Source organism: Aotus nancymaae, unplaced genomic scaffold, assembly GCF_030222135.1.
Source record: "Aotus nancymaae isolate 86718 unplaced genomic scaffold, 86718_ANA_hifiasm-v0.15.2.pri h1tg000048l, whole genome shotgun sequence".
In the NCBI taxonomy this organism is placed as follows: Eukaryota; Metazoa; Chordata; class Mammalia; order Primates; family Aotidae; genus Aotus; species Aotus nancymaae.
The window spans coordinates 799614-815229 of record NW_026988462.1 but is presented as its reverse complement, the minus strand read 5'-3'; the positions used below and the strand labels follow the sequence as shown (position 1 = coordinate 815229).

Below are 15616 nucleotides of genomic sequence, written 5' to 3'. Positions count from 1 at the left end.
GGCATGAGCCACTGGGCCCGGCCCGGCCTGAGTGTTTTTTGTTTGTTTGTTTTTTAAGACAGAGTCTTACTCTGTCCTCTAGGTTGGAGTACACTGGCACGATCTTGGCTCACTGCAACCTCTGCCTCCCAGGTTCAAGCAATTCTTCTGCCTCAGCCTCCTGAGTAGCTGGAATTACAGGTGCCTGCCACTACACCTGGCTAATTTTTTTTTGTATTTTTAGTAGAGACAGGGTTTTACCATGTTGGCAAGGATGGTCTCAAACTCTTGACCTTAAGTAATCCACCCACCTCGGCCTCCCAAAGTGCTGGGATTACAGGCCTGAGTCACACGCCCAGCCGCCTTATGATATTTTTGGATATTTGATTGACCCATATTTGAAAAAGTGGATTTTCCAATTTTTCCTTGCTTTCCTGTTTTTAGATAAGACAATAGGTATATTACAGTGTATCGTGTCTCCTTGGCTATCAAAACATGACTAATTTTTGGTTTTCAAGTCTAATTTTATGATACTTGTATTCCTAAACAAGCTTATTTTTGTCTTATCCATGTATCATTCTTTATCTTTTCCATCTGCCAGTGAACTGTTGGTTTAGGTGTGTCTCTTACAAGTGCATGGATTGGATTTTTATTTTATTTTATTTCTGTTCAGCGTGGTGGAGCTTGTCTTTTAGCTGGACAGTTTAGTCCATTTATATTGTATTTAAAACTGTATTTTTATTTATATAATCTATTTTTTTTAGGGGGGGTTTGTTCCATTGTTTGGATTCTATTTTCTCATCTTTCTTGGCTTCTTTTTAATGATGACTTTAAAAAAAAAAAATCTCTTGTTCTTATTTTATTTTTTCCCTTCCATTTCCCCCTCCACTGTTGGAAATTTTATATTCTATTTCTATTCTTTCAGTGTTTGCTATAGAAATTTCAACTCAGAGACATTCCTTCAGGTGTCCTTCGTCTTTGCCAACATTTAGTGTTGTCAGTGTGTTGGATTTTAGTCATTCTAATAGGTGCATAATAGTGTCTCATAGCTTCAGTTTGCAATTCCCTGATGACATATAGTATTGAGCATCTTTCATACTATTATTTGCCATCTGTGTTTCTTTTTGATTGAGGTGTCCAAATCTTTTGTTCATTTTTCAATTGGGTTGTTTGTTTTCTTATTGTTGAGCTTTAAGAGCCCTGTATATTTTAGATAGAACTTCTTTCTTAGGTACGGATTTTGTAATATTTTCTCCCAGTCTAGGACATGTGTCTTTATTCTTTTTTGAGACGAGGTTTTGCTCCCCTTGCCCAGGCTGGAGTGCAGTGGCATGCTCTTGGCTCACCACAACCTCCACCTCCCGGGTTCAAGCGATTCTCCTGCCTCAGCCTCCCAAGTAGCTTGGATGAAAGGCATGTGCCACCGCACCGGCTAATTTTGTATTTTTAGTAGAGACAGAGTTTCTCCATGTTGGTCAGGCTGGTCTTGAACTCCCGACCTCAGGTGATCCACCCGCCTTGGCCTCTCAAAGTGCTGGGATTACAGGTGTGAGCCACTACACCCAGCCTGCATCTTTATTCTTTTAAGAATGTTATTTACACTGCAGAAGTTTTTATTTTAACAAAGTTAAATGTGTCCGTTTTTAGTGGTTTGTGCTTTTGGTGTTATATGTAAAAACTCATTGCTAAACCAAAGTCACCTAGATTTTCTCCTATTTTTCTCTAGAAATTTTATAGTTCTGCATTGTATATTTAGGCCTATGATCCATTTTGAGTTAATTTTTGTGAAAGGTATAAGGATTGTGGCAAGATTAATTTTCTTGCGTCATGAATATCCAGTTATGCTAGTACCCTTTGTTTGGAAAGACTATCTCCATTGAATTGCCTTTGCTACTTTGTCATAGTTCAGTTGACTGTATTTGTGTGGGTCTATTTCTGGGCTCTTGAGTAATTTGTCTGTCTTAGACAATACCACACTGTCTTGATGACAGTGGCTTTATAGTAAGTCTTGAAGTTGGGTAGTGTTAGTCTTTTGAATTTGTTATTTTTCTTCAATATTGTGATGCCTATTCTGGGTCTTTTCCTTTCCATATAAACTTTAGAATCAGTTTGTTAATATTCACGAAATAACTTGCTAGGACTTTGATTTTAATTGTGTTCAATCTGTAGATCATGTTGAGGAGGACTGATATCTTAACAATACTGAATTTTCTTATCCATGAACATGGAGTATGTCTACATTTAGATTTTTACCCATTTCTTTCATCAGAGTTTTGTAGTTTTCCTCATGGATACACTGTATATATTTTAAGATTCATGCCTATTTCATTTCTTTAATGCTCATGTAAATGATATTGTTTTAATTTCAAATTCCAGCTGTTCACTGCTGGTATATAGGAATGTGGTCATCTTTTGTATATTAATTTGTATTCTGTAACCTTGCTGTTATTGCTTATTAGTTCCAAAATTTTGTTTTTGTTGCTGATTTTTTTGGAATTCCTTCATAGACAATCATGTTATCCACTGGTGTAGAGAGTTGTATTTATTCCTTCCCAGTCTGTTAACTCTTTATTTCCTTTCCTTGACATCCTTCATAAGCTGGAATCTGCAGTCAGATGTTGAGTAAGAGTTGTAAGAGGGACATTCTTGCGTTGTTCCTAATTTTAGGGGGAAAGCATCTAGTTTCCTGTCATTAAATATGATGTTAGCTATAGGCTTTTAGTGGATATTCTTTATCAAGTACAAGAAGTTTCTCTTTATTCCTAGTTTGCTGAACTAATAAGTGTTTATTTTTGTCAAATGCTTTTTCTACATCTATTTATACGATCATATGATTTTTCTTCTTTAGCCTGTTAATGTGATGGATTACATTAATTGATTTTTGGATGTTGAACCAGCTTTGCATTCTAAGACTAAATCCCATTTGGTCATGGTGTATAATTCTTTTTATACGTCATTGGACTTTTTCTTTTTAGTCATTTTATTTTAATATCTAAAAATTTAATTTAAAAATTGTTTTTATCTGTTTATCTCCTCATCATGTATATATTTTTTCTCTAAATCACTCTACATGTTTGTAATAGCTGTAACTTACAATAGTATTTGTAACAACTGTTTTAAGAGTCTTCATTTCTGGGTTTATTTCTGTCAGCTATTTCCTTCTGATATGAATCACATTTTGCCCCTTCATATATCTCTTAATTGTTGATTAAGAGACATTGTAAATGTTATATTGTGTGTTTGGATTTTGTTACCTTTATTTAGAAGGTGTTGGCTACTCTATGGAGCAGCCATTCTTTTATTCTTTTGCTTTCTTAATAAACTTGCTTTCACTTAAAAAAAAAAAAAAGGTGTCGATGTTTAGTCTGGCAGGTATATAAAATTTGTTTAGGTTGAGGCCTTTTAGGCTTTAAAAAAGTTTTCTTAGGGCAAGTTTAGCATAGCCCTTTCTGGTGTTCTGATTACCTTCCTATTACCTACCTACCTACCTACCTTCTGATTACATTTCCTGTCCTTTGGTTCATAATTTCTATTTCATTATACATTTATGGTTTTTTTCATAGTATAATGTAAACCCATGAGAGATGTAGGCAGGAGAGAGATACAATCATATATGTATCTTAAGAAAATTTCGCTGACCACTATGTGGCTTGGATGGGGGCAACTGTAGTAGTAGGGAGTTCTACTAGTAAGCCATTTCAGGGGTCCTGGACTGTTGGTAGTTTGTGTAAGTATTATGATTAAGTGTTACGATAACAGAGATAAAGAAAAGTGAATAGATTTCATCTTGTAAAATAAATAATGTATATGAGTTTCATACTATCCAGAAGTTGTACTCTTACACATAGATCTAGGAAGCTCTTATACAAAGTTCCAGACAAGAAGTACAAAAATATGCAAAGGAGCATTGTTATACAAATAGAACAGGATACAGTCTGGATGTCCATTCACAATGGAGTGGATAATGCTGCAATATGTTCGTAGGCGAAATAGATGACAGCAGTAAAAATAATGACTTATAGCTACTGAGATTACTAACCAATACATTGACTTAATAACCATTACTTTGCATGTTATTCTTTAGGCAGTTTCAGCCACTGCAGAAACAACAAAGAAGACAGGCAAAGATCTTTGTCTTTATGTGTTTTTTACTCATTTTGCAGTGAACAATGTAGACATTATTAAAGTAAGAATCATTAATCTTCATTTTTACTAGTGGGTGAACATTGTTTGGGTATAGGATAATCACAGCTTCAAAGTGTCAATCTACAGATTATTTGCTAAGAAAAAAAATGGCATGCTTTCTGTGAGGAAATTTAATGGATGCTGTCTTAAGTAATCAAACTATCAGTTTGGGATAAATTGATTTTTTATTTTACTTTTGATGTGATGGAAGAACTTGAGGATACAATATCAACTATGTAGTATTTAAGATTTCTAGTATCTTTTAGTATTTAAGAGCTCTCCCCTGCTTCATCAGCACAAAACAACAAACCCACACCTTCCCTTCTGGGGAGATTGAGGGGAGTCCAAATGGCAAGTGAACTACTTTACATTCGAGGAGCATAAAGAAACGAAACAAAGCAACGCGTACTGTTTGATTTCTATGTAATTCTCATGCACAACCTTCATCTAGGGATTTCCTTCCTTTCTGTCCTAGTTCTTTCTTGGAGTTGCGGGGGTCTTTTCTGAGGCCCTATTACCCATTATGAGGACCTATTCTATCGATCAAGAGGACTGTTCTACTTCTGGAAATATCTTTTGTTTTCTTTTTACCTTGGACCTTCCCTTTAGGAAACAAAGGCCTTGCCGTTAATGATAGGTGTTTTGCAATTGGTTTTAAAGAAGACCTTCACTCCCCATCACATCTTCTCTTTGATCCATGAGAGATTTCTGATTAGTACCGCTAAATTAGGAATAAGACATTCCCTAAGAAATACTTTTCTTTTCCCTTCTTTTTGTTTTTCCTTTCCCATTAGTTAGTATAGTCTGTGAAATTTTAATTCGAGAAATTATAGGGGAAAGAAACCACATAAGATTCTTTATTGTACAGCTTACCACTATTGCACCAGTACGGTGTCATTTTATCAGCTTTTAGGTTACCACGTTGTGCTGCCATGGGTGGGATGGGTTTTGCTTGAAAAGTGATGTTATGTACTGTGTCTTGAGTAGGTAAACATGGCATTATCAGTTGGTCAAAAAAGATAGTTCTTGTTAACTTGGAATCCATAACTAAATGGAAAATCTCCTAAGCTCCTAGAATCTTCCTTCATTCATCCCCTTATCTTCTACATCCAAACTGTCGCTGACTCTAGTCTTTGTCTTTCTCACTATCTCTGTTTCTAGCTGGACTGCTACAAAGGCTTCCTCACCAGCTCCTTTTTTCTACCTTTGACCTTTCACAACTCATTCATTGCACAGCAGCCAAAGCGATCTTTTAGGATGCTGTATTAGGTACTTCCCTTTCCTGTATCACACTTTCCAACTTGTTCCTTCTGTCCGGGCTCATCCCTCCTCATTGCTTTTCAGAGTGCTCTCTCTGTCGTGTCATTAGGTTCAGTTTAAATACGTTTTCTTGAAGAAGCATTTTCAAGGAGCAGTAACTATCACTCTCAGTTACATTTATTCCCTCCATGTTGTTTTATTATCTCAGTCATCGCTATCTTACATTCTATATAAGACATGCATGTACTTATTTATTTATGTAAATATATGTATACATACATATATAAATACTACAGCCTTGACCTCCTGGGCCCAAGCAGTTCCCCCAGCTCAGCCTCCCAGGTAGCTGGGATTAGAGGTGTGAGCCACTCCACCCAACTCACACATGGTATTTAGATGCATGTATGTTTGTATATCATTGTCTGCTAGATAGCAGGGAGTTTTCTGAATTGTTAGTCTTTGTAGCCCACAGAGCCAGATAAGGCTCATAGTGTATATTCAGTAAAATTTTTAAGCTGATGAATATGAATGTGATGGTAGAGTTAGAAAAAAGACTGCTTGCTTTGTGGTAGAAAGTAAGACTCACTGGTAGCTGGAAGGTGAGGGGCCCAGAGAAGATATCTTGTCCTGCACTTAAACCTGCCCTTGAAAACTGAGTAGAAAAGCAGGAATGGAAACCCTGTAGTACTTTGGTAACAGGTTTCTGTATTTTCTTCATGTATTTTCTCATATAGTACTTCGTAGATTTCTTTTCGGAAGCATTGGTGCCTCTTTTAATGTGCAGAAGGGAATAAGGAATGGAGACTGTCTCTGTGTTGGAGGCGGAATGTCAGTAGGGGAGTCACCACAGTGTTTGGGGTGAGGGAAGGTGGTAGCAGTAGGCATCCGATGAGAGGACCAGGAAGGTGAGGAAAAACCTGGGAAGAACACTAGGGCCTGATTTTTTTTTTTTTTTTTAAAGCAATCTCTTCCTACTAGGACATTTACCTCCTTTTAAGAGCCTTGCAGAATTTGTGTTTTGTTATGTTCTTTGTATTAGTCCGTTCTCACACCGCTAATAAATACATAACCTGAGACTGGGTAGTTTATAAAGAAAAAGAGGTTTTAATGCGCTCACAGTTTCACATGGCTGGGGAGGCCTCACAATCATGGTGGAAGGTGAATTAGGAGCAAAATCACATCTTAACATGGCTCCAGACTAGAAGAGAATGTGTGCCAGCAGGGAAAATACCAGACACTTACAAAACTATCAGATCTTGTGAGAACTTACTCACTGTCATGAGAACAGAATGGGGAAATCATCCCCATGATTCACTTACCTCCACCGGTCCCTTCCACAGCGCGTGGGGATTATTACAGTTCAGGATGAGATTTGGGTGGGGACACAGAGCCAAACCGTATCGTTCTGTTTCAAGCATATGTCAGCTGAAGAACATAAAATTAAACAAATACGTTATAGACAAGAGCCAAGCACAGAAGTAAGTGCTCCAGCAGATGAGAAAACGTGAGAGAACATTAGTGGAAATTTCTTGTCCAGACGAGATAAGTGAGGGGTAACATGCACCATCAACTTGATCATTTCTGGTTTTTCCAGGAATGGCAGCCTTTGACTAAATCTGTTTTTCCTTCCACTTCCAGTTTATTTATCTTAATTAGAGTGGCAAAGACACAAGAAAGTAGGGATGAGGGACTGGACTGTTTGATATTTAACATTGTCTGTGTGGATTATTCTTTTCTCTCCTCTTCAGATGTCTTAAGTATTATTTCTCCATGGTGTAGTGACAGCATATGTACTGCCTGAAATCTAATGACCTATTTGGTCTAAGAAGTTAAGTAGAAAACCTTACTGTTAGATTATTTCAGAATATAGCTCAAGGATTAGATTAAGAGTTAGTATCAACCAGGTTCAGTGGCTTATGCCTATAATCCCAGCACTTTGGAAGTCCAAGGCAAGAGGATCACTTAAGACCAGGAGTTCCAGACCACTGTGGGAAACATAATGAGACTCCATCTTTAAGAAAAAAAAAAGAAAATTAGCTGAGTGTGTTGGGGTGCACCTTTTATCCCAGTTATGGAGGAGGCTGAGGTGGGAGGATTGCTTGAGCCCAAGAGTTCAAGACTACAGTGAACCAAGATCACACCTCTGCACTCTAGCCTGGGCAACAGAGCAAGGCCAAAAAAAAAAAAAAAAAGCTAGTCTCACTAACTTGCATCAGTTTCTTCCTCCCTCCCAACCTTTTTCAATTTGGTTTGTGAGATTTTGGTCAGGGAATCTTGCCTTCCTGGGTTACATGTATTCACAGGTCTAATGCTATGATGCCAGCAGCGCTGGGAGACCACAATGCCTTATCATATATTGCTCTATTCTCTAATGACTTCTCACCTTTTCTGAACATCTAATGATTTTTTGTTGACAAATTATTGTATGCATCTTGTGTCCCCAGCTTGTTCCTTGTGAGCAAGAATGATTTCCATGTCTGATTTTGAAATTCACAAACACTGTATAGTCTAGGGTCCATAGTAAATGACTAAAATGAGATTAGTACTAGAGCCAGAAAAACTGCAAATTTCTTAATCCTCAGAGGGAACTGGATGTAGTAGAGATATTGTAGTAGAGTCTCACAGCTCTTGTGGTTTCCTGACATATGGATTGTTTGTGATAATGCATTGATAAAATACTTTTTTTGAGGGGATGAGGGTAAGGATCTATTAAGTTGTTGTAAACAGGATTTTGCAGGTATACCAGTATCAAATTTTTAATTGGGTTTCTTCACTCCCCTAAAATAGGCTAACTCTTCTCTACTGATTTCATTTGGATTATTTTATGCTTGTTATTGTGAATGAGACAATGCCATTCTTGCCACTCTCGTGCAGGATTAAAAATCATGCGTAATCTCATGTAGAATCAAGACTCAAAGCACACACAATTTTCCATACTTTGCTGCATCTGTGTTTTCTATTGTCTTTTCCCCTACCATCCTACAGGTAACTCTCTGTACTTCAACTGAATTGTTTTAGTCATTCCTTAAACTTGTCCTATAATCCCCACCTCTGTTCTCTCCACTTTTCCTGCCTGAAATGTTCAAGTCCTGCTCATTCTTCACAGCATCATTTAAATGGCCCCCGCCCACCCCGCACTGCTTTTTTTGAGATGAGTCTTGCTCTGTTGCCAGGCTGGTGTGCAGTGGTGCAATCTTGACTCACTGCAATCTCTGCCTCCCAGGTTCAAGCGATTCTCCTGCTTCAGCCTCCTGAGCAGCTGGGATTACAGGTGTGTGCCACCACACCCAGCTAATTTTTGTATTTATTAGTAGAGATGGGGTTTCACCATGTTGTCCAGGTCTCTATCTCCTGACCTCGTTATCCACTCGCCTCACCCTCCCAAAGTTCTGGGATTACAGGTGTGAGCCACCGCACCTGGCCTAAATGGCCCTTTCTATAATACACTTTCCTTAATTCTTTTTCTCTCTACCTCCATATGATCCTTTCTTTGTTCAATTGTCAGTGATGATACTATTTGGGTCCTTGGCCTCTCTCTTCCTGAATTTGAAGGCTCTCAATGTAAGAGCATGTTCTTTCTTTCTTAGTGCACTGAGCATTGCTTCAAAAATATGAGCCCATATAAATGAACATAAAAAAATTTTAAATTGAAAACACTTAGGAAGCAGGTGCTGTTTTAACTAAGTTGAAGTAAAGAGTGATGTTTTGTGGTTTGGGGGTCAAAAGGTCTGTGACATTTGGCCTTCTCTTCCCTTTTCCTCTAAGGATCCTATAGCTTGAGTTGAGTGCCATTAGAACATCACAGGCTGGGAAGGGTCTTGTAAGGGCTCACTGACCTCTTTTTTCTTCAGAAAAGATCATAAATAAATGGTCCCAGACATAGGAGTATCTCTACCCTGTTTTTAGAAAACATCTAAAGAAGGGGACTTTTACACTTTTCTTGATAAATCGTTATAAATGACTCTTGCTGTCAGAAATTGTACTGTATAATAACTAAATACTTAATCATGTAACTAATGACAATTTTATGAGTTTATGTTTTCTTATAAACCTTTAGCTGGAAGTGTTCTTTGTTTTGACCTTACTTTGTATTTTCCTAACACCCTGTTGAATGTATGGAACAGTGAAATAGCTTCTCCATTGATACCAGTGAGCGCTGGAGCTTCTTCTCCAGTCCATAGAATCATAGCCATGTTTGGGTTTTTCCCCAGTACCATCATGTCAGTTCTTGCTGATAAAAGCTGTAGGGGTTCTCTGTGACTCCTCGGATGAAAATATCTTAAGTACCTGAAAATCGCTATTTTTGAAAAAAGGGAATTTAGTTTGTTATGCATGCAGACCTCAGCTTTGGAGATGTTTCTTGGTGCTATATAAGTTGCTTCTTATATCTTTGGTTACTCAGTACTGTACTTCTCTTTTTGGAATCCACTGTCAATTTATGTCTGTTTTTTTAGCATTAATTAGTGGGGAAAATGTTATGTTTATTGGTGTAAGTACCCTTTTTTCTTTTAAAGTGGTCACACTCTCATTTTTTAAATATATCATTACATTGGTGTTATTTTCCTGACTCTAAAGAGAGGAACTTTTAAATAAATTAATTATTGTCTTCTGCGTTATTGAACATGTGGTCAGTTGTCATGTTCATATATCCCAATGATCAAAGTCTGAACTTCTGTCTAATTCTTCCCTGCTGTTAGGCTACCCTGTCATGATCAAGGCCTCAGCAGGTGGTGGTGGGAAAGGCATGCGCATCGCTTGGGATGATGAAGAGACCAGGTGAGAGGCTGTCCAAAATACACTTTTGATGAATATTGCAGTTACCAGAGTTTTATTAAACTGACAGATACACAGATACCAAAAGCATTATGGAGTAATTACAGTTACCGTCTAATTTTTACTCTTTTGAATGGGAAAAAGATTGAAATCATTTGGAAACCTTTCTTATTTATATTTTGATTATGATTATCCTTTTTTAGAAAGGGTTTTTACTATTTTATACATTTACAAAGGATTTTCTTTTTGTTTTTACAGTATATTTTTAAAAATTACAGTCATGATTCCATTTTCTGGGCAGAAATTACCAACATTTGGCTATATAATTCTAAATGTCATCTAAAGATTTAAGCAAACTGTATTTAGAAGCAGTTGTAATTTCATTGAGACTTAATGTATTACCTCAGTATGTACTTGCTTTCCTTTGCTAGTCCATAAAAGTAGTGAGTTACTTTGATAATTTTTGAGTGTGAAATATATTCTCTTTCCTTGAGTTTCAAATTACTGTGTCCTTTATATGGAATTCACTCTTCTTGTAATTTAGAATACTTTTTATGACACAATCTCAGAAGTTACACAGGTTTCCCTCCAGTCAACACAGCTTCTGCTCAAATTCAAGGGGAAGGGACCAAGTCTCCACTTCTCCATGACAGCGTGGGCAAGATTCTTAGAAGAGCACGTGGAATGGGAGATACTGTTGTGGCCATCTTTTTCAAAAGACAATCTTTTTCAGCTCATTTTGTAGGAAAGAATGGTATAATAAAGAAGTCAAACGCAACTTAATGGTTTTTGCAAGAGGTGTATTTTGTGGACTTTAATTTTTTTCTTACTGTTTTTCTATTTTGCACAGTACTTACATAGCAATTTCATTGAACGCTTAGCATTTATTTTTCATTATTCATCTTAGGATCTCAGGTTTCTTATCAGTCATTTCTCCAAGGCTACTGTTAGTAGCATACTCTTTTATGATGGGGATTACTCTTTATAGTTTCTTGGAAGTGAGGTTTGCTGTGCTGCTGTTGATTTAGAAATTTTAATTTAGAGCTTAATGTTTTCAGAAATCACTATATCCATTCATATATTAGGCATCCTTTTGTAAATAATTTAGCCCTTTCTTGGCAAGTAAATAGCACATTGATTCAAAATGTGTTTATAAAATTAATAAAAATACATGAATAATTTTCTATCTAAAATACTACTCTCTTCAACTTGATAAATAAATGATCTCAGAAAACTTATGGAGATCAACATAGGTATGACTGATTTCATAGTACAAGCTCCTCATTTTGAAAAGTTGTTCTGTATCCCCCGTTCATTTGGGAAAGTCAAAACTACTAAAAGGGAAAGAACAGTATTGCAAACATGCATATACTTGTCTTTTGGAGCCCCTAGCAGTTAACAGCATGCCACAACTTATCCACTCCTTCTTTTCTCTCTCCCTCTCGAGTAATTGACTTTTACGTAATCCACAAAGATTTTTAGCATTTTTTGGGTGCAAAGGAAAATTGAGTAGCTTAATGGCTCTATGCCTGTGTCCTAAGAGGTGTCTTCTTTTTCTTGCAACATCTTTCCTATGCTTTTTGGGGGAAGTAGCATCTATGACTTGTCTTGGAATCTGTAGGACATCTGAAAGATTAAAAAAAAGTTTGTGATTATTATATAGTAAATTATGGTGAGAATGATAAAGATGGTTGAAGATTCACTTAGATATTTTTGTAGTAATCTCTGACTTTCTTTTACCTATTCAAGTTTAAGTGAAGTGTATGGCATGATTGGGAAACTGATCGTGTCTATATTTTTGAATATCCCCACTAAGTCTTTTGGCATTGTGAGTGCAATTTCTGTTTTATTTTTGTATTTCCAGCACCTAAACTATATACCAGGCACAAAGTTAAGTAAATACTTAGTGAATAAATGTATAAGTGAATGTCACAAATGATATTCATAATACAGTTTTCCATGAATTCCAAAATATGTTGTTGGCTATGCTTTTAAACTTGCTGCTTATTGTTATTTTAGTGACTTTGACTTTCTACTTTTGGTGTTCTTGGTTTAAATGCAGAATGAAAGCTCTCAATCATTATAGCAGAGGCAAACTGTAAAGTGCTATATTTTTTCTTTGTGAGTTATTATAGGCAATCTAATAAAAATTTGATTATATGGTATTGAAAACTAATTTATTGAGCTTCCAGTTTCTTTCAAGTTTGCAGCCTCCTGAGATCTAAACTCCATTCCCCTAAATCCACGATTTAATGGAGGACTGAGGAAACCTAATACCTTTCCTCTGAGACCTCTGAGAAATAAGAGTTTTTTTTTTTTTTTTCGGACAGAGTCTTACTCTGTTACCCAGGCTGGAGGCTGGAGGCTGGAGTGCTGTGGTGCGATCTTGGCTCACTGCAACCTCTGCTACCCGGGTTCAAGCAATTCTCCTGCCTCAGCCTCCGAAGTAGCTGGGATTACAGACGCCTGCCACCACACTCAGCTAATTTTTGTATTTTTAGTAGAGACAGGGTTTCACCATCTTGGCCAGGCTGGTCTTGAACTCCTGACCTCATGATTACCCGCCTTGGCCTCCCAAAGTGCTGGAATTACAGGTGTGAGGCACTGCACCCAGCTGAAATAAGAGATTTTCGCAGTGTTTTGAAATTGGTCTTCTAGTCAGTGTTTACCTGCAATATTGTACAAAAACAAGCAAATTAGTTGTTTCCAATATTGCTAGGTGGAGTGTAGGATTAAATGATATTATTTTAAAGTTATAATAATTAAAAAGCATCTTAAATGTACCAGCCTGGATTACTATGAGGATTATGGTTAAATTTTTCTATTAGTAATTCTCATCACCAAAACTAGAAGCAGCTCTTGAGATGAAAAACCATCCGTGTAAAAAGAAAAAAAAACAACAACAACAATCAGACTAACAAAACAAATAGAGCAATAGAACTGACATTATAAAAGAAAACACAAAACAAGCAAATCAGCTATTTCCATTATTACTAGATGGACCATTTGCAACTTAAAGGACTGGAAGAATTTGGTTTTAATATTATAAATTAAATACAGGCATTTATTCTTAAGATTAAGAAACTTTATTAAATATAAAAGTAATTAAAGCACAAAAACAAGAAAATCAGATAGTTATTTTGATGGATCATTTGCCACTTAAAGGATTGGAAGAATTTGGTTTTAATGTTATACATTAAATACAGGTATTTAATCTTAAGATTAAGAAACTTTATTAAATGTAAAGGAATTAAATTTTATATGCTGAGTATATCAATGGGTGGAAGGTAATATATGCTCAATTACTTTTAGGTAAGCAAGTTTGGGTTATTTATTTATTTTTTAAGTTTGTTTGTTTTTGAGGTGGAGTCTCACTCCGAAGGGTGAGTTGCCCAAGCTGGAGTGCAGTGACATAATCTCCACTCACTGCAACCCCTGCTTTCCAGGTTCAAGCAGTTCTCCTGCTTCAGCCTCCTGAGCAGCTAAGACTACAAGCACATGCCACCACACCCGGCTAATTTTTGTATTTTTAATAGAAATGGGGTTTCATCGTGTTGGTCAGGCTGGTCTCAAACTCCTGTCCTGAGGGAAGCCACCATGCCTGGCCAGTTTTGGGATTTTAATTGACTGATCAAATGACCCCTTTTATGTGAATAATAGGCATATTTTAATAGTAATTATTTAAATGATAGTTTGTGAACAAAATATATAAAGCAATAATTAGGTCCATATTTTTATTTTTTAACATTATACTTTTATAATTACTAATTTTTATCAATTTTATAGAAGGTAAAATTGTAATGACCTGTGTGGGTGTATTGGGAGGCAATTGCATTTCAAGATGTAGATTTAAAATATTAAGCAATGTTCTTGAGAATCTTCCTATTACATGTTCAGTCTCAATGAGTGTATTTGCTCTAGTTCCACTCCAGTCATGCAGGTGACTAGACTCTACATTTTTCTTTGCATCTTCTGACTTCTGAATCAAACAAATATGTATTTTTATATTTTTACTAGTGGAATTAAGGTATATTATGATTGAAGAAATGGAATTAATTTTACATGCTCTATATGGTTGATTAAAATTTCATATTTAGGCTGGACGTTGTGGCTCATGCCTGTAATCCCAGCACTTTGAGAGGCTGAGATGGGTGATTGTGATTCACCTGAGGTGAGGAGTTTGAGCTATCCTGGCCAACATGGTGAAACCTCATCTCTACTAAAAACACAAAAATTAGCGGGGCATGGTGGCACATGCCTGTAATCCCAGCTACTCAGGAGGCTGAGGTGGGAGAATCGCTTGAATCTGGGAGGCAAAGGTTGCAGTGAGCCGAGATCCTGCCACTGCGTTCCAGCCTGGGCGACAGAGTGAGACTCTGTCTCAAAAAAAAAGGTAAAAAAATTTTTTTTCATATCAAACAGTTGGTAAAGTATCAGCATTCCTGTTTCGATAGAAAATCTAGAATCTTTGAAGTTAAGTAACTCATCCATGGTCAAAGAGTTAGTGAGCGGAAAAGTTCCAGGTTAACCAAAATTAACTAAGTTATTTGTATATTGAGTGAATGTTTTTGCTTTGTTTAGAAGTAAGCCAAAATAAATAGTTAATTGATTTTGTTTTCTTTTATAATGATAGTTCTATTTGTTTTGTCATTCTGACTGTTCTTCCTTTTCCTCTCCCCCCGCACAGGGATGGTTTTAGATTGTCATCTCAAGAAGCTGCTTCTAGTTTTGGCGATGATAGACTACTAATAGAAAAATTTATTGATAATCCTCGTCATATAGAAATCCAGGTTGGTACATTTAAGATGCTTTTTCATTACTATGACTTTAAAATAATATCATTTAATCCTATTGGAATTATGTTTTCTTCCATTTAGAATGTGAATTGTTTTGACATGTACAAAATAAATCCGTTACCTGCATTTGGAATCTGTTATACTTTCTGCTAAAGTGCTAGGATGTTGGTTGGGATTGGGAAAGATACAAAAATCTACCTTTAAAAAAAGCATTCTCAGGATAGCTGACCAGGCCAATCTCCTTCCAAGACTGGGCCATTATAGGGCATTTTTTAAAAAGAAAAGTACCTGACCTGGACTCCTGTGCTACTTCAGTTTACCGAATGACCGTGTACCTGTGACAGGTGTTCTTCTAGGAGCTGGTTGTATAGAGATGTGTAAATCATTTCTTCTATTCAGATTAATATCATCCTTAAAGTGGTTGTAGGGGCACAGGTTTTGGCCAAACACAATGGGTTTTCTAAAATAAAACATGGAAGACAAGTATGCTGAAGTTTTTATTTGCTTATTGAAAATGCCTTCATGCTAATTTTATACTTTATGACTATGAATTGATATGTAATAGCTAAAATTGATAAAAAACAAATGTCAAATTAGAAATAATGAATTTTAAGTATATTTTT

General features: G+C 36.4%; 1 protein-coding gene across 4 annotated transcripts in view; it reads left to right on the top strand.

The window, feature by feature from the left end:
* Positions 1-15616, top strand: part of PCCA (propionyl-CoA carboxylase subunit alpha) — a 433326-nt gene that overhangs the window by 146375 nt on the left and 271335 nt on the right. For all 4 annotated transcript variants that reach the window (XM_064362172.1, XM_064362171.1, XM_064362174.1 and 1 more), the window contains 2 exons: positions 10122-10200; positions 14885-14987. In XM_064362172.1, coding sequence (XP_064218242.1) covers positions 10122-10200; positions 14885-14987 — 182 coding nt within the window. The remainder of the gene's footprint in view (positions 1-10121; positions 10201-14884; positions 14988-15616) is intronic.